The sequence below is a fragment of the Anolis sagrei genome, chromosome 1 (assembly GCF_037176765.1).
Source record: "Anolis sagrei isolate rAnoSag1 chromosome 1, rAnoSag1.mat, whole genome shotgun sequence".
NCBI lineage: Eukaryota > Metazoa > Chordata > Lepidosauria > Squamata > Dactyloidae > Anolis > Anolis sagrei.
Window position 1 is genome coordinate 154,022,296 of NC_090021.1, and position 25,932 is coordinate 154,048,227.

The following is a 25,932-nucleotide window of genomic DNA, read 5'->3' on the forward strand; positions in this document are numbered from 1 at the left end:
CCTCAAGAATTGGCAACACAAGTTTTATGACTTTTGTTAAATTTCTACCCACTTTCCTAAAACTTTTTAATGACAGCTTATTTGGAATGTGTTTAAATTTTTGATTGTGCATAGAAATGTAGACTACTATCAACCCAAAGCCTTATTATTTGGATTTTGTCATTTTGAAAGTATATACAGTAACCAAAACAGCTGGAACCTACTAATTTGGTTATAGCTGTGAACTTTTATGCCACTGTAAATGGAAAATCAGAAGAAGTGCACATGTGAAATCGTTTAAATGATCTGGCCTGTTTATTTTGTCTCTCCATAGTTTATATATATAAAAAACCAGGTTGTGATATGGTGAAGCATTTTTTCCAAGTTTAATGTGGTGAAACATTTAGGAAAAGGTCCAGCTGCTTATAATAAATGTCATGTTAGATTTATACTAATATAAAAGAATAGCGCTGCTAAGCCATTATAATGTACATGCAAATCTAGAAACTAACTTGATTTTTTTGTGTTTTAAATAGTTTGTGAAATGTGGATATGCAGGATCCAACTTTCCAGAACACATTTTCCCAGCTTTGGTTGGAAGGCCAATTATTCGCTCAACTGCAAAAGTGGGAAACATTGAAATCAAGGTAATATCTAAGGAATTATTTGTTTTGTATGGTAAATTGTAATGTGTAGTACTTTGCATGGAACTTTGCAGATAGGCTCACAAAAATTACTTGCTTGAAACAACAAAAACTTTAAAAAATATTGTGTAGTGTTTGGGAGTACTGAAGCAGTACTCTTTTCTTTTACTATTCGTAAAGTATTCTGAATTCAGAGCATTTCTATCTCTTCCTGCATCTGTGTTTCTACTTTATTTATCTTATGTATATTTGAAATACGTTGAATACAAATTTCACCTGGGCCTCTTCTGATTCTCTTACTTCTGCATTTCCTTCATCTTTCTTGACCTGTTGAAGTAGAATAACAAAAAGATGGTAAGTGAGGAGACCCATATGCTCTCATTCACTCTTTTGCTTGATGGGTCCTTGTAGCCTCTATAACGCTTTTTCATTTTGTCCTCTTTATGTTTGTTTTAATCTATCTTCATTGCTTTGATTTGATACCTACTATTTCCTTCACATTATCATATGCATTCTGCAAATATGACGTGACCGAGCTCTATATATCTAGATGCAAAGCATCAATAGGTCTAATTGACAGTATGATATTAATATTTATGTTAGGGATCACTTAAGAAAAAATAGTCTAAGAAGATGCTTTTTTGCCATTTTCTGCACAGTACACAGATGTTAAAAGAATAAGAACCCATTCACTCATATATCCTAGACTTCCTTGCTTGTTTGCTCATCTGGCCCTCTTATTATTCCCATGTATATAGATTACATGAAGAACTGCATGAGATTACTTGGGGATGTAGTAATTGCATGTTTATGTGAAATGGTCATGAACTGTACACAGGTAAATGAGGATAATTTCAGCAGGGATACAGCAGTTTCTAAAAACTGCGGTTGCTGAAATTATGACATTTAAGTTCTTGTAGGGTAGTATTTGTTTCAGTATTCCCCCAAAAGACTGTGCAGTTCTATATACATTGATTGCTGTGAGGGGTTGTGTAGAGAGGACAAAAACAGCCAATTTTCCTATTTAATAGGAACTTAGTATGTTCTGTTCCCACATGACAAACCTTATTTAAATAAGGTAAATTAAATATGCAGTTCAGTATCATTTTCTTCATGCTTCTAGCAGGCAGTTCAAACAAATTATGTTTTAAATGTAGCATCGTAGGATTGGTGCACCATTGGGGTGAAAACGGAGAATAATAATAATAATAATATTAATACAACTTTATTTATACCCCACCACCATCTCCCCAAGGGACTCGGAACGACTTACATAAGGCCAAGCCCAACAACACATCAAAAACAACAAGCAGTAATAAAATAACAAGCAATAAACAAAGTAAACAGAGTATTTGCAGGGGATTGTTTCCTTTATTCAGGGAAGGCACACTGGAACAGCCACGTTTTCAGGCTCCTCCTAAAGACTGCCAATGTGGGGGCTTGTCTCATATCCTTGGGGAGTGAGTTCCAGAGTCGAGGGGCAACCATGGAGAAGGCCCTCTCCCTCATCCCCACCAATCATGCCTTCGAGGGAGGCGGGAGCGAAAGCAAGGCAAGAGATCATGTGGGTTCGTACACAGAAATGCGGTCACGCAGGTAGGCGGGTCCCAAACTATTCAGGGCCCGCCTACCTGCGTGAGAACCTGCACCTTGAATTGGGATTGGAAAATGAATCCACCATAGACCTCTCAAAGTTCAGCCAGCTTTGCTTATGAATTGCAAAAATTAAAAACAGTGAACAGAGTATAAGTGTCAGCATTTTAATCAAAAATGTACTGTATAAGTGTCAACATTTTAATCAAAAAAGTCATCTCTAAAAAGCTGGATTGTCTTACCTATGGGCCAATGTGAGTACGGTATCCTGAGTCCTATCAAAAATAGGAAATAGCTCCTTGCAAAAAGTAATAGGTTAATTGTTCTGGAAAAAACTAAAAGAAGCACTGTCCCTCTTTTTGAATGCTTGGGTGATAAATGGCAGCAGTGTCCAGGAGCACCTGATCTCTTGAGAGAAGCATGGACACTTTCCCCTTCCACTAAATAACCCTCTACTTATCCATGGATTGTGTCAAAATCCATGATTTATGCCCCAAAACCTGTCCTCAATTTTACACAAAAACGACTTATGCATGAGTTTATATAGTAGTAACAATCTTGAATGGTATAATATTAAATCTTATTTGAAGAGGGTGTACATATATGGGTGGAAGTTAAGATAAATAAAACACGTATTTTGAAATTGTGTACATGTGTTTGAAGCTTGACACAGTGGCACAAACTTTGTATTATTTAAATAGATGAAGATTAGTTCATCTTTTGTATTTATATGTATAATATTGTTGTTGTATAAGTAAGGGGCATTTTAGCTTGCATTGCTATTCATTGGGGAGCAGTAACTTCAAAGTGTAAGGACAAACAACATGCCATAATTTTAATACCACATTATTAGGATATTGATGGAATAGAAAATAGACTATAGGTTTGTTGTCAAAGGCTTTCATAGCCGGAATCACTGGGTTGCTGTGAGTTTTCCAGGCTGTTCTAGAAGCATTATCTCCTGATGTTTCACCCACACCTGTGGCAGGCATCCTCAGAGGTTGTGAGTTCTGTTGGAAACGAGGCAAGTGAGGTTTATATATCTGTGAAATGTCCAGAGTGGGAGAAAACTCTTGTCTGCTTGAGGCAAGTGTGAATGTTGCAATGGCCACCTTGATTAGCATTTAATGGTCTTGCAGCTTCAAAGCCTGGCTGGTTGCTGCCTGTGGGAATCCTTTGTTTGAAGGTGTTAGCTGGCCCTGATTGATTCATAAAACTAAGCAACTATAGGTTGCTTTGTTTTATGCCCATATTGTAAGAAAAGGGCATGTAGAGGTTGCACCACTGACTTGAATGTGTTGTGTCATTTCAGGACTAGTTAATTGTTTGGCAAATGTAAATGACAGCTAAGGAATGAAATTCGAATTCGTGGGTTACAGAAACTTCCCTTGCAGGCATGAAACAAATGGCTTTTACTTTTCAGAGACCACTTTACTGATACAACTAATATCAAACATCTCTTACTCTTCAGCCAGTGCACAACCTGCAACCCATTTGCTTTTGCTACTTGTTCTCCAAGCTTGTGCAGCAATCGTTATTCCCATTTAGGAATGTGCACAGACACACAAAGCATGCATAGAAAGTATTTTCTGCTAAAATGACCATTCTTGTAATTCCACATCACTGGGCCTGTTCACATAGAAATGTTTAACAGAATAGTTTTGGAGGTGTCATCAAGGGAATCTGATTATAAGCTCAGTCCTTGAATGTTCACTGGTTTCAGGGGCTACTTGTTTATAGTGCAGTGCTGCTTTCAGAAGGGTAGGTCTCTCAAAATTATTCTTAATTATTCTCAGGTTTACAGCATGAGAATAAATCAGAATTCATGAATGTACGTACAATACCTTGGTCAAGTTAAGTTAAATGCTTAAATCTGCTCATCCCTTTAAACACTTAAGGTTTAATTAAAAGAGATGTGTATTTCGTATGATTATTTTTAAAAAATAAGTCAGATTCTGTAACAGTGTCTTGAATACACCCGTTTACCAATTTCCATTTATAATTTCTAGGATCTTATGGTTGGAGATGAAGCAAGTGAGCTGAGGTCGATGTTGGAAGTTAACTATCCCATGGAGAATGGCATTGTCCGGAACTGGGATGATATGAAACATCTTTGGGACTATACTTTTGGACCAGAAAAACTGAATATTGATACAAAGAACTGTAAAATCCTTCTCACGGAACCTCCAATGAATCCAACAAAGAATAGAGAAAAGATTGTAGAGGTAGGCACCCTTTTCAGGCTATGCTATGCTACCTGGTCTGCACCCAGGTTTTTCGAAGTGGAACAAGCACTATCTTTTGTGCAAAGAAATGTAAGGGGAAATCAATCTGTTAACATTCATGAATTTAACCTTAATAGTAGATGGGATGCAACAGTTTATTAGCACTATATCTGGAAACTGCACTTGATCTGCTTTGGGTGACTGTTTTTCAGGGGGGAAAAAAGTGCTCTGTCCAGAAGCCTAAAACTCTTCTAACATTTTATTTGCAATATGAAATTTTATTCAATGTTTTATTTCAATTTCATGAAGAGTCTGTTAAAAACCATTGAAATGATAGTGGAAATTCTGGTATTTGCATATTTCTTCAATGAAGTTCAGTGTGTGTTTTTTTAGATGTCCATCTGCCAACCCCACCCCCCTAGGCATGGCTGGATAGCAGGGCAGACTCATTGGTCTCCTGCGAGAGGTAATTGATTACCTCTACTTCTACATGTCACTTTCCCTTTATTCCCACCCTCTGGTGCACTGACGTGCATCTCTCTGGGAAATCTCTATAAATAAAAATGCAATGTTCGTTTGTGGGATTAACATAACTCAAAAACCAATGGACGAATTGACACCAAATTTAGACACAATACACCTATCAGGCCAATGAGTGTCCATCACCCCTAAAAACACACAAAAAAAACCCAGCAGAACGAACTTAAAAACCCCAAAAATAAACTATATGTACATATACACATACACTCATATACACATACACACACACACACACACATATTTACATATATATATATATATATATATATACACACACACACATACACACACACATATATACAAAAGCACACACATATACTCAATATACATATACACATATACACATATAAACACAGAAATACACAAATATATACACACATATACACCCATCTATCTATATATTTGTACATATATTTATGTATATGTGTATATATGTGTGTTTGCATAGATAGATAGAGATATATGTGTGTTTTGTATGTATGTGTGCATGTGTATATGTACATGAGTGTATGTGTATATGTATAGTTTAGTTTGGGGGTTTTTAAGTCCGTTCTGCTATGGTTTTTGTGTGTTTTTAGGGGTGATGGACACTCATTTGCCTGATAGGTATATTGTGTCCAAATTTGACGTCAATTCGTCCAGTGGTTTTTGAGTTATGTTAATCCCACAAATGAACATTACATTTTTATTTATATAGGTATCTATCTATCTATCTATATATATGCAAACACACATATACACACATATACACACACATAAAACATATATACACACTCGGCCACAGCAACACGTGGCAGGGGACGGCTAGTGGGAAATAAAACTCTGCAAAGCTATTTGAGGTAAGGGTTCTGTGCTCAATGTAATCACCTTCCTGACTTCAAACTGATTCTAACCTGTAAATCTAATCCCCCTACAGCAAAACTGGTTCCTTTTGAACCAGTCACAAGCTAAATTATACTGTGTAGAAGTGCCCTCACTACTCAGTTTCCGTTATGCAGATAACCAAAGGGGAAAAATGTATAATGGAGACTTACAGGTGTCTCTACCTACTTATTTTCAAGTGTCATTATCTGGCTATATATCTTTTAAGTTTAGAGTGCTTCTGTTTATGGCTCAAAATACATTTGTTAATTGTTGTTGGTATTGAATATGTTGGAATGTTTTGTGTCCTTAAGATGTCGCTAATACTGATAGAATTTCATGGATGCACAGGATGTAATCCTATAGCATGAATGACTAATTCATCAGATGTGAAAGCTGAGATAGTCTGGCTCTTTTTTCACTGATGTTTCCTAGTGCTATTGTCTCTGGTGTGGCCTAAGGCTTTGAGGCATGTGTAAGAAGATAATGAAGCAAGAGCTGGATTTTGCATTTTTATAGAGCCTCAGAAATTACTCGTGCTTGAGATCTGTCTATTCTTCAGTGAGGGAGTTCCACAGTTGTATGCATCCACTGAGAATTGCTTTATGCTCAGCATAAACAAAAAGACACTCATGACTGTACCCCTTAAAAGAGATGTGAAGGGAGGACAAGAGATTTGATCTGTCTTGTTGGCATTGAATGTTTCATTTTTTTCTGTTGAACGCCCCCCTGAGTCCCCTCAGAAAGATAGGGCAGGATAAAAATAAATTATTATTATTATTGACACAAAAGCACACTATGTCACAGCAAACGAGATCTATATGCTGGATTTCATAGCACAAAATCACAAGTTGAACACTTCCCAAGCGTCTAGGACTGTGTGATGTATTTTCGAATGATGCGTGCAGATCCAAGTCAGGTGGCCTTTTGCAGTTGACAGGTCGCGATTTTGTCGATGTTTATTGTTTCCAAATGCCAGCTGAGATCCTTTGGCACGGCACCCAGTGCGCCAGTGACCACAGGGACCACCTGTACTAGTTTTTCCTGTTGTTTTTTTTTTCTTCTTCTTCCTCTTCCTCTTCCTCCTCCTCCTCCTCCTCCTCCTCCTCTTCTTCTTCTTATTATTATTATTTAGGGCTTTTGGGGTCTTAGATCGTTTAGTGAAATAGGTGTAGAGCTTGCATGCTTGAGTACTCATGTGATTTGCTATCAGCAATACATTTGTATCATTGATTTATGGTGTGACATCTAGAACTTTTGAACAAGCCTGAAGGGTATAATCATAATCAATGTTGCTTTAACTTGTGAAAACATAACAGGGGAAGAAAGTGATCATATACATTGGTTGAACACATTATTGTTGTGTGCCATCAAGTAATTTCTGACTTATGGTGATTGAGAACCTCTCTGAAATTGAAATGTGCCCTTTTCTAAAATTGGTTCCTCAATCTTTATTGTAAAATTTGGTGTTTCTATTTCTCCTTTAGCTCTGCAGAGGCTAACTAATTACCTTGATCAAAATCTTGGTGGGATTAGTTTAATTCTAATAATATGTAATTATTTGTTCAAGGTGTTTGCTACTCTGTCAGAACTCTTTGAACAAGTACTTAATTTCAAGTTTTATGTTAGTAGCGAATCATTTGTTTTTATTATATTTTATTGTACACTTTGTTAAAATTACTGTCATGGTAACATCTGTGTTTCAAGACAGTGTGCTTGAGACTTCTTTTGCTTCATGTTTTATAAGCCAATAAAAATACTCTAGTTATTTTTACTAACACTTGCACAGCATCTTACAGAAAAATAATCAGAATAATAAGCCCCAAACAATGAAGTAGAGCAAAAAAAAAAAAAAAGGCTTGAAATTAATTAATTAATTAATTAATTAAAATACTATTTGCCTAACTGTAATGTACAGGCCAGCCAGCTGAAACTAACCAGAATAGTTTTCATTTTTCTGTTTAGTTATTCTTACAAGAAGAAGTCCCGACTCTCTTGCTATATAAAATTAATACCAAACAGTTCCAAGGATAAAACAGGTTAAGCCATCCTGCAAAATGTAGATATAAATATTATGGAATTATAGGAGTGTCTTTCCACATTGCATTTTAAATATAAAACAGTTATTTTATTTAGTTTTAAAGAAGTTTTAAAGACTTGCAGGAACATCTTTGTGACTTATGAACCACTTCTTAGCAAGTACAGAACACAAAATTAGGAAATTGTGATTATTAACACAAAGACATCATTGCTATGAAATTTACAGTTAACAATTGTTCAACAAGAGATCATTTTATTTTCCAGGTAATGTTCGAAACATACCAGTTTTCTGGAGTCTATGTAGCTATTCAAGCAGTTCTCACTCTGTATGCTCAAGGTAAGCAAGTGTGGATATGACTTATTATTTATTTATTATTATTTATTTAGAGCTTTTATAACCCGGTCTTCTCAACCTCCGAAAAGGGACTCATGCTGGCTAACAGCAGAAAATTCAACACAAATATAGTAAACATAATAGCATCATAATACGTTAATACAAAATACATTAAAATGCAGATCATACAATATCATACAATTACAAAACCCAGGTCGTCAGAATAAAATAGCAAATTCATCACTTGGAAATGCATGTGCCATCAAAAAAGATCCAAGTACAAGCTGCTCTTAGATTGAACATTTCCTGACAGAGCAAACTAACAAACACAGTGGTTAACATATCTTTTTGAAATGCCCTTCTGCTCTTCTTTAGGGAATAAGTAAAACATGTTTAGCATATATTTTTTAAAGTATAGGGGGTCCGCAAGTTACAAACAAGATAGGTTCTGTAGGTTTGTTCTCAAGTTACATTTGTTTGTAAGTCAGAACAGGGATATTTTTAAGTGTAATTCCAGCTAAAAAGATATCTATTTTAGTTTTGGAGAGCGTAGAGAAAGGTGGTGTTTGTTTCTCTGGCTGTGACCCTTTTCAAAAGATTTCACCTTCCCTTCTGTCTCTGTGATAGATTTTGAAAAATTCAAGTTTTTGTGGAACTAAGGATTGGTGAGAAAGCCTCAGTGGAGACACCTTTTCCCCATGATAATAACTTTTCCAGGAGTGAATTTCCCTTCCTAGTGTAAATTTCTCTCACTTCCTGTTGTCTCACTCCTGTTCTTAATTATGAGTCATTTATAAGTCAGACGTTTGTAACTTTGGGGACTGCCTGTATAGTCCTTTCTGCTACCATATGAAAAGATCATGATTGAAGAGTACGGAGCCAGAAATCTGCTTCGGTCAGCTGTCTTATTGCTAGGTTTTGCGATTTGTAATGCTTCCTGCAAGCTAATAAACTGTTTTATATATCGATTTGAAAGGCTGCATGCCTGTTCTGTTGGCTGCTTCATTTCCTGAAACAAGAGAGATGGCTTAACTTTTGAAACTCGGATAGAATAAAATGTGCCTCAGATACAAATGGAACAACAAAGGCTTAGATCTAAATGCTAATACCCTTTCGCTCTTCCTCCTTCAGTTTTGGGCCCCCCCAAAAACTAGATTTTGAAGATTTCCTATGCCTCTAGATTGGTTGTTTGTGAGAGTTGATGTGAGGAAAGGTGCTATCATTGAGAACGGCAATAGTAATTCCTAAATTCATTTAAGCCTGTTGCTGGGAACTGGTCAGTAAATTTATTTATTTATTTATTTACAGTATTTGTATACCGCTTTTCTCACCCCGAGGGGGGACTCAAAGCAGTTTATACATAAGTAATGTCAAAAATGCAATGCCAGTACAAACAATTACAATTATGCACTACAATTAGACATAAATCATATTAAAAATACATCCATGAGCAATAAAACAATCATTAAAAACAATAAAACAGTCTCATCTGTCGAATCGCCATTCCAGTCATTGTCTTTCCAAAATGCTGCATACATTTATTCTACTGCCCAAAGGCCTGGTCCCAAAACCATGATTTTAATTTTTTTTCCCTAAAAGCCAGGAGGGAGGGAGTGGATCTTACCTTATTTGGGAGTATGCCCCATAGGTGGGGGGGGGGGGGGGGAGGCAACCGAGAAGGTCCTGTCTCTTGTCCCTGCCAGGCGCATCTGTGGTGTTGACGGGAGCAAGAGCAGGGCCTCCCCGGATGAGCTTAGGTTTCGAGGTGGGACATAGAGGTGGATGCATTTGGACAAGTAAGCTGGGCCAGAACCGTATAGAGCTTTATAGGTCAAACCCAGCACTTTGAATTGGGCTCGGAGTGGAGCTGGCATAGTAGGGGGGTGGTATGTTCCCTGTATGCCGTCCCAGTTAGTAATCTGGCTGCCACCCGTTGAACTAGCTGAAGTTTCCAAACCGTCTTCAAAAGCAGTCCCATGTAGCGCTATTCAAGCAGTTCTCACTCTGTATGCTCAAGATAAGTAAGTGTGGACATGATTTGTATCTTCAATTAAATAGAGTCATCTCAATAATGGTGGACTCAGATTGTTATTGTATTTGAAGTAACAGCAAATGAGGGATACAAAGAATATTGCTGCTATCAACAACAGTTGTTGTATTTGTTAACTAAAACGAATTTCAGATCCATGTATGCACAGCAAATGTATACACACAGCTCAGTAGAGTAGCTAAATAGTTTGTATCCATAGTTTTCAAATACTTGTCTTAAAGGAGAAAAAAGTACTAATTGTGCTTGCCTTCAAAGGCAGCCACAAAAAAGGAGTAAACAAAGAGAAAGGACAACGTAAAAGAGTCTGCTAGGATTTAGTTGATCTATTTATGATAGTTTTCTTCTTTATCTTGTATTCTGTTTTGAAGAGGAAGAAAAGGCTTAATCCAAAACCCCATTTATGACAGGATACACAACAGGATGTTGTAAAAGTTAGATTGCTGGCATGAAGTCTGTAGATTTAGTTTTATATAGCTATTTGTTCTCTATTCACTGTTGCTTATTGATTAGGATGGTTTGGCTAGGAAGACTACTTCTCAGCTATTCCCAAACAATTTGACGAGAAATTGAGCAAATTTTGTGGTTTTGGTTGTATGGTTTGTCTATTTTTGTTACATTTTTTGTACAGAACCAATGAAAAATGCATGGAAGTGGAAGATTAGAGTAAAGTAAAAGAACTTTTCTCCAAACATATTTATCTTATCCTTTCTCTCTTAATACTCTTGTCTTCTAGGGAGAATTCAGGCTTGGGACCCATAGATTTGTCTTTTTAGCAGTCCACAATATGTGTCGAAATCTCATTCAGCACATTTGTTTTTCTCTTTATCAGCACTCTTCTCTTTCCAGCTTTTTCAAAAGCTGGAAATGGGAAATATTATGGCAAGGGCGATCTTAACTTTAGTTTTCAGTGATGTTCAGAAAGTTTGCCTGATACTAACGTATCATTTTCTTATGGTGTGAGGTTAGTATTTAATTTTTCTTAGACTCCCTTTCATGCCACTGTCATGATGGTTTTATTTCTTTATTGCACTTGCTGCTCACCATAGTTTTTAGAACTCAGAGGGCCCTTCCACACAGCCATATAACCCAGAATATCAAGTCAGATAATCCACAATATCTGCTTTGAACTGGGTTATGTGAGTCCAAACTGACATATAACACAGTTCAAAGCAGATAATGTGGAATTTTATACAGCTGTGTGGAAGGGGCCAAAGTTTTTCAACATTAAGTTCTTTTCAATGTGTAAGTTCCTCTAGGAGTTCTGCAATGAAGGGCAGAACATGTATGTTAAATAAGTTCATATATTTTACAACTAGATCAAGACAAAACATTATGTGATTATTATTTGGCTCTTGTACCACCATATTCAAAAAAAGTCACAAGCCTAAGTAATGGCCTGGCTGGAAGGGTGAATTTATTTATGTTGTCAAAAGTCACTGTCAGGACAGTGAGCAAGGGCCATGCTTCCTTAGTCCTTCCCCCAGCGCAGGTATTAGGGCAACCAAGGCAATTTCAGCTCTGGAATTAGATAGCGCTAACTACACACTGAACGTTTCATCTGCTTTTCGCCCTTCTTCTGCAGGTTTACTCACTGGTGTTGTTGTGGATTCTGGAGATGGAGTTACTCATATTTGTCCAGTCTATGAAGGCTTCTCTCTCCCTCATCTCACCAGGAGACTAGATATTGCTGGTAGAGATATTACCAGATACCTCATCAAGGTAAGTTAGAGAACATGTGCCCGTTTCTCAGGAAAGCTAAAGGAGGAACCCACAACAGTTGGGTTAATTTTTCGTGCCAGTTGATCAAGGCAGGTGTGAAAAACCCTAAAATCTGCATTGCTTTATATGGAGTTACTCTTGCTCCTCCCTTTAGCTTTTCCTTTCATGCTTGCCAACTGATTGAGAATCTGTCTATCACAGTGATTTATTCTAGAATTTATAGAGTATAGGTAGTAATTATGGCAGTACCAGAAGACTTGGTTTAAAAGAAGGGAAAATTAGGATTCTGTTATTTGGGGGAGGGGAAGCTCTGGAGAAGATTTTAATGGAAGCAGAGGACAAAGCAAGTTCTTCCTTCATTGCAAAAAAAAACAACCGCCCAATATTTTTGAGGGGAGACAGCAACTCTATCTCGACTCTTAAATCTGATGTACTTGTGCAGGGCATCTTGGTGTCCTAATATCAAAATCAATCTTGTATTTCTGTTTGAGACTGATTAGTATAGTAGGACTTTGACAGGCACAGGATTTCACATCATTTATCCTGTTTAGTATAGTTGAGAAGGCTTAAATATATTTTCTTGTTTAAAGGAGACTTTCTGTGAGATAGAGTAGCCGCTGTGGATCTTTTTGGAAATAACTGCAGTAAAATCTGCTTTTAAAAAAGATCTAAAGAATAACTTTGCATATTGTTTTTCTTTCTCTGACCATTGTGGGAGTAGAGACCTGTTCCCATAAAACCACAAAAGTATCGACTGCTATCGATATTCTGAACTTAGTTATGTGCTTATGTCATATCAGTAGATTAGCAAAAATAAATATGCAGACAATCCCCGAGTTACAAATAACCTGATTTACATACATACGATTCCTAGTTACAAACAAGGATGACACAGTGGGAAGTGAGAAGAAATTACCCCCAGGAAGGGAAATTAACTCCTGTACAAGTTACCATGGGGAAAAGGTGTCTGCTGAAACTGTATCAGCAATCCTTATTTCCATGACAAGCCAACATTCTCAAAATCCAGTTGTCTTAGAGACAGAAAGTGTGTTGACATTTTCTGAACAGAGGCACAGACAGCAAAACAAACACCTCAGAGGTGTTAACCCTTTCCTATGCTACCCCAAACTAAAAAATTGGCTAGAGTTACACTTTAAAATGTACCTGTTCTGATTTACATACAAATTCAACTTAAGAACAAACCGACAGAATTTAAAGAATTTATTGATACGTGTTAAAGAAAATTATTATAAATTGGTCTGGAAATGATAGTTAACACCAGTGAAGATTGCAAATATTAATAGGAATGTCATAAAAAATTGTTGGAGAGGTTGCCAGGAGGTGGGTACATATATACATATGTGGCGGCAATGTAAATACATAAATTAATTTTGGGGGAAGGTATTTGGAGAGATGGAAGTTATAATTGATATGAAGATAGGGAAAAGTGCAAGCATTGGAATGTTGTTACTATATAATGTTAAGAAATTGAAAAAAACAGAAAGATGCAATAGATAACATGTTAACTGCGGCAAGAAAATAGCAATAAACAATAAATTGACATGTAGGATAAGAGTCAGGAAAGGGGTATGGAAAGAAAATGACTTTGATAAAGTTTGGGAAAAATTTATCGAGAATGGCTTAAAAGAAGTAGATGGGAAATTACCTCCACAAGAAGAAATGGTATTTTGGAAAGAGAATGTAAATTGAAGTGGCTCAGAAAGGGGGGGGGGGCACAGAGATGAATATATATTATAAATGTAATGTTCGTTTGTGGGATTAACATAACTCAAAAACCACTGGACGAATCGACACCAAATTTGGACACAATACACCTATCAGGCCAACCAGTGACCATCATTCATAAAAACGCTGAAAAGTGATTTTAAAAGCCAAAAAACAAAAAAATACATTACAACGCATGCACAAAACAACATATATACACAAACACACACATATACACAATATATATACACATATGCATATATACACATACAAAACACATATACACAGAAAGAGGGAAGGAAGGCGACAAGAAAAGGAGGGAGAGGGAAAGAAGGAGAGAAAGAGGGAGAGAAGGTTGGCCACAGCAACCCGTGGAAGTACAGCTTGTGTGTGTGTGTATGTGTGTGTGTGTATACATACACTTATAGTTGATGTAATGAATTAAGGATGGAATATAAGAGTATTGAAGGCATTGAAGTATTCTAAGAAAACCAATAACAAAAGAATAATAATAAAAGAAGAAGAACAAACCAACAGAAACTATCTTGTTCAAGACTGCCTGTAATGGTGATTGGTATCATACAGAAATATTGAAGCATCACTACAGAAGAGTATGTCTTTTAAGGAATATTACCTAAATTGCTGCTAATAAACATTTTTTTTAATAACAGCTGCTTTTACTACGAGGCTATGCCTTCAACCATTCTGCTGATTTTGAGACCGTTCGTATGATCAAAGAAAAACTTTGCTATGTGGGCTACAACATAGAACAGGAGCAAAAACTGGCTTTGGAGACAACCGTACTAGTTGAGTCCTACACGGTGAGTATACTTTAAGAGCTAAGCAATGGCAGTCTTAAGCTGTAGCATATCAACATTAACCCTAATGCTGATTTGAATAAAGCATTCTATTCTTAGTTTTTTATTACTATTTTTTATTCCAGTTAGTTGCTTTAGCCCCAAATCTGCTCTGATCAATGTATATGTGCTAAATAAAAATGTATGATCGTTAATGGAAATTGATTATCTGACAGTGGGAGATAGTTCAAAAATGACTTGTTGTCTGCCTGATAACAGTTATACAACTTGGCTGAAGAAAGTTTAAAGCTAATATTTACAATAAGGCACTGTTTTCCTCAGCCTCTTTTGCCTTTTTATGTTGCTTTTATGCACACTTGAAGCAACTTTGGACCTGCTTCTGAAACAGTTTTCCAGTGATAACAGGAAATGTGTCAGAATCTTCTGTATTTTCCTAGTAACTAGATACTCTGTTCTCCAGCTCCCAGATGGCAGAATTATTAAAGTTGGCGGTGAACGGTTTGAAGCCCCAGAGGCTCTCTTCCAGCCTCATTTGATCAATGTGGAGGGGGTTGGTGTTGCTGAGCTTCTTTTCAACACCATCCAAGCTGCAGATATAGATACCAGGTAAGAGAACATCTGCAGTTCTTAGCCTGTGTAAAAGTAGACGATTGGATGACAAAGAGTCACTTCCTTATTTTTCTGTATAAACTTTCAAGAAGAGTCTTTGAACAGATAGTTAAAACTCAAGGGTTAGAGCAGTGTTTCTCAGCCTTCCTAATGCCTCGACCTCTTAATATATTTCCTCGTGTTGTGGTGACCCCCAAACCAAAAATTATTTTCATTGCTACTTCATAACTGCAATTTTGCTCCTGTTATGAGCAAAATCTGATATGCAGGATGGGTTTTCACTCTCTGGACCTTGAGAGTTGTAGTTGCTGCGATTTATAGTTCACCTACAATGAAAGTACTTTGGCCACATCATGAGGAAACAGCAAAGCCTAGAGAAGACAATTATGCTGGGGAAAGTGGAAGGTAAAAGGAAGAGGGGCCGACCAAAGGCAAGATGGATGGATAGCATCCTTGAGGTGACTGGACTGACCTTGAAGGAGCTGGGGGTGGTGACTGCCGACAGGGAGCTCTGGTGTGGGCTGGTCCATGAGGTCACGAAGAGTCGGAGACGACTGAACGAATGAACAACAACAACACAATGAAAGAGCATTCTGAACTCCACCAGTGATGGAATTGAACCAAACTCGTCACACAGTTCTCCCATGGCCAACAGAAAATACTGGGCATTGACTTTGAGTTTTGGAGTTGTAGTTCACCTATCTCCAGGGAGCACTGTGGACTCAAACAATGATGGATCTGGACCAAACTTGGCATGAATACTCAATATGCCAAATGTGAACACTGGTGGAGTTTGGGGGGAAATAGACCTTGACATCTGGGAGTTGTAGTTGCTGGGATTTATAGTTCACCTACAATCAAAGAGCATTCTGAACCCTACCAATAATAGAATTGGGCCAAACTTCCCAACAGAAAATACAGTGTTTCCTGATGGTGTTTGGTGACCCCTCCGACATCCACTCGCGAACCCCCCCCCCCCCGGGGTCCCAACCCCCAGGTTGAGAAACACTGGATTAGGGGAAAGAGTATCCAGTTATCCCACCAGTCGTGCTGTCAAAATTGAAGGAACATCCCTCCAGAATTTAAAAGTTCATAGAAATAATGAATTTGCACTGTTCAGCCATAAGAACCGTAGATTGAAACTTAAAAATATTATAAGAGAAGAATGCAAAAAGATTGCATCTGTAGCCAAAAAGGAAAGAAGTGCTTTATTGTATGACTAACAACTCTTTAGACAAGAATAGATAGATGAGAAACAAAAATAAAAGGTAACAGAAATAGGAACAATCCTGAAGGTGAATTATATGTTGGGACAAAGTGAAATATTATCATAATCAGTGCAGTGAAACAAGAAAACAAACAGAAATGTAAACCAAAAGTAAGAGTGTTAAACATGGGAACAAGTTATAAGATCAGGACAATATAAAAAGGAAGATGGTAGAATTACACAAAATAACTCCACAAAAGAGATGAAAAGATGACAAAAGTCCTCAAAGAAGAAACTTTTGGTGACAAATTCGCATTTTTAGAAAGTGAAGTAAAATTTGTTCTCAAACATTTAGAAAAAAATCCAGATATGGATGGCATACTAAGAGCTCTTTCAAGCTACAGACTAGATCAGGGGTCCTCAAACTTTTTAAACAGAGGGCTAGGTCACAGTCCCTCAAACTGTTGGAGGGCCAGATTATAATTTGAAAAAAGCATGAATGAACTCCTATGCACACTGCACATATCTTATTTGTAGTGCAAAAAACACTTTAAAACAATAAAATAATTAAAATGAAGAACAATTTTAATTTTAACAAAGATAAAATTATTAGTATTTCAATGGGAAGTGTGGGCCTACTTTTGGTTGATGAGATAGGATTGTTGTTGTGCTTTCAAGTTGTTTCAGACTTAGGTTGACCCTGAGCGAGGGCCCGGAAAATGCCCTTGGAGGGCTACATCACGTCCCCGGGCTGTAGTTTGAGGACCCCTGGACTAGAGAATAGTTGGTGTGGATTAAACCATTAACAAAACAAAGTGTCACTCTTTAAGACACTCCTCTAGACAGTTTTCAGTTTTGGAGTATTTTGAATTCCAAATAAAGGATGCTCAAGCTGTATTGCTGTGGAGCAGGCATGGGCAAACTTTGGCCCTCCGAGTGTTTTGGACTTCAACTCCCAGAAATCCCAGCCAGCATACTGGCTTTTAGGAATTATGGGAGTTGAAGTCCAAAGCACCTGATGGCCAAAGTTTGCTCATACCTTCTGTAGAGATTACTAGTTTTTGTTTGGGGCTTTGTTATTGTATTTTAATGGTTCTTTTGGTTACCCTGTATGTACGAGGGGTATTTTTCAAGTAAGGTCCGTTTGAACATAAGTACACAATGAAAGTTTATTTCAAAAAAGTAAATTTATTTTCAGAAAGTACATACTTCACTCTATTTTTCGACATAGTTGCCAAGTTTGTTCAAACACTTATCATACCTCTGAACCATATTTAAAATACCCTCTTCATAAAAACTTGCCGCCTGTTCCGATAACCAAGAGTTCACTGTAATCAAAGAAGGGCGACCGGAGCGGTCCTCATCATGGACGTTGTCACAGCCATCTTTGAATTGTCGTACCCACTTACGCACTTTGCTTTCACTCATAACAGTATCACCATACACTTCAAAAATCTGTCGATGAATTTCTGCAGCAGGCAGGTTCCTTGTTGACAAAAACTGTATCACTGAGCGAACCTCACATGCGGAGGGTGAGTTGATAGTGAGTTGACAGAACCGTACAGGTTAGCTACAGAGCGGAAACTGAGCACAGTTGTTCCCAAGGCATGCCGGTACACGACGCATGTGCTTATTGCGGTATGCGCGTGAATTACTAGTGTCTACAACAAAACGGACCTTACTTAAAAAATACCCTTCGTATTGACACAATGGAGTTGTTGCATCGATGGTGGTTCTTCAAAGTACAAGAGATATGTTCTCTCTTTAGATCTGAGTTCTATAAGCATATCGTGTTATCTGGAGGTTCCACTATGTATCCTGGGCTGCCTTCACGACTGGAACGTGAACTTAAGCAGCTTTACCTAGAACGGGTCCTGAAAGGTGATGTCGAAAAACTCTCAGTAAGTAAACCTTCACATTGTTCCTGCCTTAATTCGGTCTTATGCACGGCTGTCACTAGGGGGAGCAAGGTGGCTAATAATAATAATACCGTTCGACCATCTTGATAAAACTTTGTAAAGTTTGAATAAGCACCTTCAGATAGAGCTTATTGTAGTTCTATGCAAAAGTGTTTTTCACAGCTCATTGCTTAGACCAGGCATCCTCAAACTACGGCTCTCTAGCTGTTTGGGTCTTCCACTCCCAGAATTCCTGACAATTGAACAAGTTTGTTAGGGCTTCTGGGAGTTGGAGGCCCAAACAGCTGGAGTTTGAGGATGCCTGCCTTAGACTATAGTAGATGTTGAAATAAATATGTTCAAGATCTATCCAAAGTTTATTTATTTATTTATTTCATGTGTTTCTGCCCTGCCCTTGTGTGAGGGAGGCTTCACACAAGCATCATATGATGCTATCAGCATATAAACAATCAAAAATTACATTAAAATCATTAAAACACATTATACAATTCATTAAACAATAAATTAAACAAGCCGATTAAAAAATAAGGAGGAAGTGGTTTGTTCATGCTTCATGGCATACATTCATAATAGTAATAATAATAATAATAATAATAACAACAACAACACTTTATTTGTACCCTGCTACCATCTCCCCAAGGGACTCAGTGCGGCTTACATGAGGCTGAGCCCAAACACAACAATACAAGCAATAATAACAACAGTACAAGCAATTTAAAAACACATAGACAATAAGATACACAACATTATCAATAAAACAACACATAATTAAAAATGGTGGGAAGGCCAAATGTAGAGTTAAAATTGGAAATAATGCTGGGACATGAACGGAAGGTGATACTGATGTTTGTGGAAGGGCATACGAGCAGACTTAAAGAAATGTAAAGTGCTTTGGAGGACAAAGTGCTATGGGGTCATTATTCCGGGAACAGGAACAGCCACGTCTTCAAGTTCCTCCTGAAGACTGCCAAAGTTGGAACCTGTCTGATGTCTTTAGGGAGTGAGTTCCAGAATTGAGGGGCCACCACCGAAAAGGCCCTCTCTCTGGTCCCCACCTATCACACCTGCGATGCTGGTGGGATCGAGAGCAGGGCCTCTCCAGATGATCGAAGGGATCACATGGGTTTGTAAATAGAGATGCGATCACGCAAGTAGGCGGGTCCCAAACCGTTCAGGGCTTTGTAGGTAACAACCTGCACCTTGAATTGGTTCCGGTAGATGAATGGCAGCCAGTGGAGCTCCTTGAACAGGAGGGTTTACTCTTATTAACTATTATTTTTCCTGAAATCTTTCGATTCTGATCATATAATGCCTGCTTATAACAATTTTTCACTTCTGGGCACTCATTGTTCCCTTTTTGCTGTTGAATGGAACAGTGTTGAGTGATCAGGGTTGAGTGATCAGAACAGCAACTGCGGTCATTATATTATTGTCATCTATTTTAGGGAAAGCTCTTTGTCTCCCTGTAACACATTAAATGCCTACTAATGACCAGATATGTTCCAAAATGACACTTTACCACCATTTGTCTTACGAATTGGTAAATTTCAGGTTTGTAGGCTGAACTTTGATTTCTTTACTAGGATGCTGAAGTCCACCAATTTGAGCCATGTACAACTTAGTAGCCAAGGGTAGTGGTAAGATAAGTTGTCTGCTGTCCCCATAGACTTTGAAGTGGAATGATATACATTTAAAGTACAAATCTATATTGAATTACTACAGATGAGGAGGGAGGAAAAAGTAGTGCAGATGTTTTGGGTTTTTTTAAAAGGGGGAACCAGAAATCTTTGCTACTGAAAATAAATCTAGTGAACTGTCTCTTGACCCAAATCTATCTTCTGCCCATCCCTGGTCTAATTTGTAGACCTTTGTTGAAATAATTGTTTACAATTTAAAGTTCTAATCAATGCTTTTTACAAACCTCTAACTTAATAGTTTTTTAAAAAATTAATAAATTACTAAGGACAGGGCAATGAAGCGGCAGTGGGAAAGATGACAGGGCCAATTGGATTTGATGTGGATGGCTAGGACGGTTTTAAATGGTGTATTTTAATATTTTGATAAATGTTTTTTAATGTTTATGTATTGTATGTGAATTTGTGTCCCGGCATTGAATGTTTGCTGTGTATATTCTGTGCTCCACCCTGAGTCCAATTCGGGGTGAGAAGGACGAAATATAAATGTTTTAAATTTATATTCCGGCTTCTCGCAGGGGTCCCAGCGAGGTGTCATATCACTCCAATCTTGCAGCAACTGCACTGGTTGCCGATTGAGCACTGGATTACCTTCAAAGTGCTGATTCTTGCCTTTAAGGCCTTATATGGCCTGGGGCCGGAGTACTTGAGGGACCACCTCACCCCCTACCAACCCCCGAGATCACTCAGTTCAGACAATCAGAGTCTCCTTGAAGTTCCCAATTTTAGGACCTTTCACCTGATGTCTACTAGGTGTAGAGCATTCACGATGGTGGCTCCTTACCTGTGGAATGCCTTGCCAGCGGAAACACGAGCTCTCAGAGACTTACTATCTTTTCGTAGAGCTTGTAAAACGTATTTATTTAGGCTGGCATTTGAATCTTGCTGACTGAAATTTTTCTTTGATTTTAAATGTAATGTATCTCATATGTATATTGTAAACCGCTCCGAGCCTTTGGGGAGTGGCGGTATATAAAATTAAATAAATAATTGATTAAATAAATAAATGATTAAATAAATAAATAAATAAACAAACAAGATAATCAAAAGTGATGGGAGTTGTCATTCAGTACAGGCATGTAGCGGGGGGGGGGCCTCGGGGGGCTTCAGCTCCCCCTGAAATTCTCATGGTGGTTCGCGAAAAGGCCTTACTGGTGCATTATTTAAACTGTTATGTTTATTCATATCATGATCTGATCACCATACTCAATATATCCCATATGCATGGGGGTATTGGGGTAATGATACAAAAAGTTTGCTAGGCTAGACCCTCTTTCACTCAGACTCAGCCCTCCCCCGAAACTCAGCCCCCCGAACCCCCCCCTGAAAAAAATTCAGCCCCCCCCCCCCCCCCGAAACGAAATCCTGGCTACGGACCTGATTCAGTAACAACTAAAGACCCAAATTGGGTAAAAAATTTAAGAGCATTGATCACGATGTAAAAAATTATATAGGCCCTCTGTATCCACAAATTCTTCATCCATGGATTCCACAGCTCTTTGAAGGCAACCATAAAACTGATGTGGCCCTCAATGAACATGAGTTTGACACCCCTGATCTAATGCCTTTAGAATAATATAAATGGATATAATGGATATGTCAATGATTAACATCTGATTGATGTACCAATACCAAAACCCCAATAAAAAATATTTAAAAAATAGAATAATATAAAATTAGATTCCATTCATTACATTTCCCATGTTAAAAGCAAGATCATTAATAAATCCCCAAAACCAGTAAGGAACAGCAGCTGTCTTGGAACTTGACTTTGACAGTGGGAGATGGGAGAGCATGGAATTCTGCAGATGTGGCATCTCAGCCGATGTCTGTTAAGCTGTGGTAGCTCTGTCGCTGCCAAACCCACTAAAGAGATTTGTATGAATGTCAGTTATGCCGTTGTGTTTGTTTTTACCATTCTGATCAGCAAACTGCTAATGCCATCCATTATCTCTTTGTGTAAGAAATTTAAGATCCGTATTGAAGATCCACCTCGTCGAAAGCACATGGTGTTCCTCGGTGGCGCAGTCCTTGCCGATATCATGAAAGACAAAGACAACTTCTGGATGACCAGAGAGGAATACCAAGAGAAGGGGGTGCGTGTGCTGGAGAAGCTTGGTGTGACTGTTCGATAAACTCGGAGGCTTATTCCCGTTCTGGCTTTGATGCTCTCATTCCTTTCTTTCCAACCTTTGAACTCATGCAACTACATGACATGGAAAGGCCTGTCTCTGCCCTTCGACCCAAAGGCCGGGTTTTGTTCTGGTCCCCTTTGTTAGATATCTGATAACATAGCTATATTTGACTGCTTAATTGGACTCCTTCTTTGCAGACAAAACAAGGGCAACAGTGGCCTGTCTACTGCATTGTTCCTTCCCAGTAGGCAGTTGAGTAATTCCACTAGGCTTTTCCCTCCTCTTTCCTTTATTGTTGTAATGCGGTTGGCTTTTGTCTGTAGCCCATCGTGCAAGGAATCCCTTTCTTAGCATGAGAGAACCTACGGACATTATTCTGTGGTTGTTGTGTCTTATCTTTCCATCCTTTTGCCTTCGGTGTCTTTATATCTTACTGAAAACTCTGAAATTAGGTCAAACTGCTAGCTTATTTTTTTTAATTCTATTTCATAGAATTTTGAATTCCATTAAAGAAAAAAAAAGGATTCTGAAAACCAACCAAATTGGAAATTGGGTGTTATAAATCTTTGAGAAGGAACTATTATATTGCTTTTCCTAAAAGAGCAGCAGTTTGAATGGATCTTGCTCCAGGTCTCAACCTCCTGCATTTTTGTGTCATAAATGTATATGCCTTTTTTTTATGGTTTAGCGATAGATAATCTGCATATTTAGTGTCTTCCAGACTTTTTTCCTTCTGTTTGGGCACCATGTTTTCTTTCATTGCCATTGGGTTTAAGGGTTGTTGTTTTTTTTAATGGGCAATATTAGAATGTCATCTGGGACTGGATTTCCTGGATATAATCTATTCAAAGGAGTATGTTTTTAAAAAGTCTGAACTTTAATTACTGGTACAACATGACAAGAAAAAAAGAACTATATTAACTTTTGAACACACTATAACTCAGTGCCAAGTAATTATAGAAATTTTTATATAACTGTTAAATCTTATTTAAAAACACCCAGATATTTATATATGGAATTGTTGGTAGGTTGTGAGGAATGGGCTATAATTTGTAACAGTTCAAACAATAATCGGAATCATAATCTTGGAATGTAGGGTTTATTGTTAACTGGTAAATTGACCTGTCTAATTGTGACTTTGGAATGAAGAGAAATAAAGCAAGTCTATGAAATACTTTTTCAAGTAATGTAAATGTGCCATTATAAAAAATACAGGGTGAAGCAGCATAACTTCCTTTTTTTATGTATTGTCGAAGGATTTCATGGCTGGAATCACTGGCTTGTTGTAGGTTTTTTTGGGCTGCATGGCCATGGTCTAGAGGCATTCTCTCCTGACGTTTTGCCTGCATCTATGGCAAGCATCCTCAGAGGTAGTGAGTTCTGTTGGAACTAGAAAAATGATTTATATATCTATGGAATGACCAGGGTGAGACAAAGGACTCTTGTCTGCTGGAGCTAGGTGTGAATGTTTCAACTGACCTTTTTAAAAATGCGCACCATTCAGTCGGTTGAAGACGTAGTGGAGCGCTAGTGGTCTCGTTTTAGAGGAGGGAGTATAATGTTTTGTCCTGACACAGTTCAGTTGCCATCATTCGTTGGAACAGTGAGGAGCGTGCTTTTGCCATTGAGGCCTACTTTTCGAGCGGATTTGGAGTGGCTGACCCGCTCTCCAGATTTGACCCCTTGTTATTTTATTCTATGGGGTTTTTTGAAATCCCGTGTTTATGTGAACCGTCCAAGGACCCGACAAGATTTGAAGACCAACATCCAGGAAGAAATTGCCAACATAACGCCTGCTATGCTGGCAAGAGTCAAGACAAACGCCAGAAATCAGTATACTCAGTGTATGGAGAATGGAGAAGGTGTATACACACCTCTTCTTCCAGCCAGTGGCAAAATATGTTGCCTGGGAACTTAGTACTGGAAGCATCTCTCTGAAAAGGAATTCACAGTAGTTGGTCAAATTTATATTTAAAAGATCATCACTACTAATGTTATTTATTTATTTATTTATTTATTTATTTAATTTACTTCATTTATATACTGCTTTTTTCAGCCCTTGGGCGACTCAAAGCGGTTAACAATAGCAAAATTCAATGCACAACATCATAAAAATAGTTTAAAAACAATTAAAACAATGACATAAACAATCAATTAAACATAACTATAACATCTCAGCATCTCATAGGTAGAATAAAGATCCAATCTCATCATCCGTTGTTCCATATTCCTATATTCATTACACTGCCTATTCAAATGCCTGCTCGAACAACCAGGCCTTCACTTTCCTCCGAAATGCTAATAGGGAGGGGGCCGATTAATTTCTGTAGGAAGGATGTTCCACAGCCGAGGGGCCACCACTGAGAAGGCCCTGTCACTCATCCCCGCCAGACGTACTTGTGATGCAGGCGGGACCGAGAGCAGGGCCTCCCCAGATGATCTTAACTTCCTAGCTGGTTCATAGGAGGAGATGTGTTCGGACAGGTAAGTTGGGCCAGAACTGTTTAGGGCTTTATAGGCTAATGCCAGCACTTTGAATTGTGCCCGGTAGCAAACTGGCAGCCAGTGGAGCTGGCGCAACAGAGGAGTTGTATGCGTCCTGAGTGCTGCTCCTGTCAGTATCCTGGCTGCTGAACGTTGGACCATTTGAAGCTTCCGAACAGTCTTCAAAGGCAACCCCATGTAGAGAGCATTGCAGTAGTCTATACGGGATGTAACCAGAGCGTGGGCTACCGTGGCCAAGTCAAACATCCCAAGGTACGGGCACAGCTGGCGCGCAAGTTTAACTGTGCGAATGCTCCCCTGGTCACCGTCAAGACCTGAGGTTCTGGGCTCAGCGATGACCACACCCAAGCTGTGAACCAGCGTCTTCAGGGGGAGTGTAACCCCATCCAACACAGGCTGTAACCCTATGCCCTGTTCGGCCTTGCGACTGACCAGGAGTACCTCTGTCTTGTCTGGATTCAATTTCAATTTGTTCGCCCTGTGCTGTCGCGCCTGGGGGCTATAACTCTTAGTGAAAGAGACATAGACATGACATCTTTCCCCCAGGGGATTGCTTCTTGCCTTCCTTTAGAGAACTGGAACTCCCAAGGACCAAAACGCTGTAGATAACTCAAAATAGGTTTTATTGTTCACAAAGAATTATCCCTTTAAGGCAATAAGCTGGAAGTTTCAAAGGGGTAAAGGAAATATACATTACAGTCTCTGGTTGTCTTGGGCCCAAAGAGATTTCGCAGCTGAGAAGCTTTTCAAGGTTCCCTCTTTCTCAATGGCTGCAAATGCCTGAACATTCACAGCCCCAATCCAAATGGCCTATATTTGAAGACACGAAGCCTTCCTCTGGTGCCACAGGACTGGTTTGAAGGCGCTTGGGTCTCCTCAATGTTGTCCAGGGCGATATGGGCATGAAGTATGAGTCCCAAGGGTAAAAACCTTAGAATTGGTGATGAGAGGTAACTTAATTAAGGGCTTTAGAGCCAAGTCTCTTTCTCACGTCTATCTGATAGAAAGTTTGATGGTAGAATGGAAAAGGAAAAGCTCTGCCCTCCTCCAGGAAGAGGTGGAGCCAAGCAATTGAGCTGAGGAAGAAATATAACTGGTGCAAACAACATTGATTGACAGCTATAAATAACCAATCAATCCAACTATACATGGTTCATAGCAGGAGATACTATGAACTGAGTATTACTTGAACTGGTTGACCAATAGGAGTTAATGAGCTTCTTTTGATTCTTCAGATTGATCATAATTCAGGAAAAAGAGTCAGTAATATGTTCTACTGAAATGATGTATTACGAGGGATAGGAGTGAACTTCCAGCTCTTGTAGCCTAGAGGCA

The 25,932-nt window shown here is 38.4% G+C and overlaps 1 protein-coding gene across 1 annotated transcript in view; it reads left to right on the top strand.

The window, feature by feature from the left end:
• The window catches only part of ACTR2 (actin related protein 2), a 29,218-nt gene extending 5,952 nt beyond the window's left edge, over positions 1–23,266 (top strand). The window contains exons 2-9 of the mRNA XM_060784364.2: positions 516–626; positions 4,226–4,441; positions 8,147–8,219; positions 11,849–11,985; positions 14,382–14,531; positions 14,989–15,134; positions 18,113–18,245; positions 21,922–23,266. Coding sequence (XP_060640347.1) covers positions 516–626; positions 4,226–4,441; positions 8,147–8,219; positions 11,849–11,985; positions 14,382–14,531; positions 14,989–15,134; positions 18,113–18,245; positions 21,922–22,092 — 1,137 coding nt within the window. The 3' untranslated portion in view covers positions 22,093–23,266. The remainder of the gene's footprint in view (positions 1–515; positions 627–4,225; positions 4,442–8,146; positions 8,220–11,848; positions 11,986–14,381; positions 14,532–14,988; positions 15,135–18,112; positions 18,246–21,921) is intronic.
• The last annotated feature ends 2,666 nt before the right edge of the window (positions 23,267–25,932 follow it).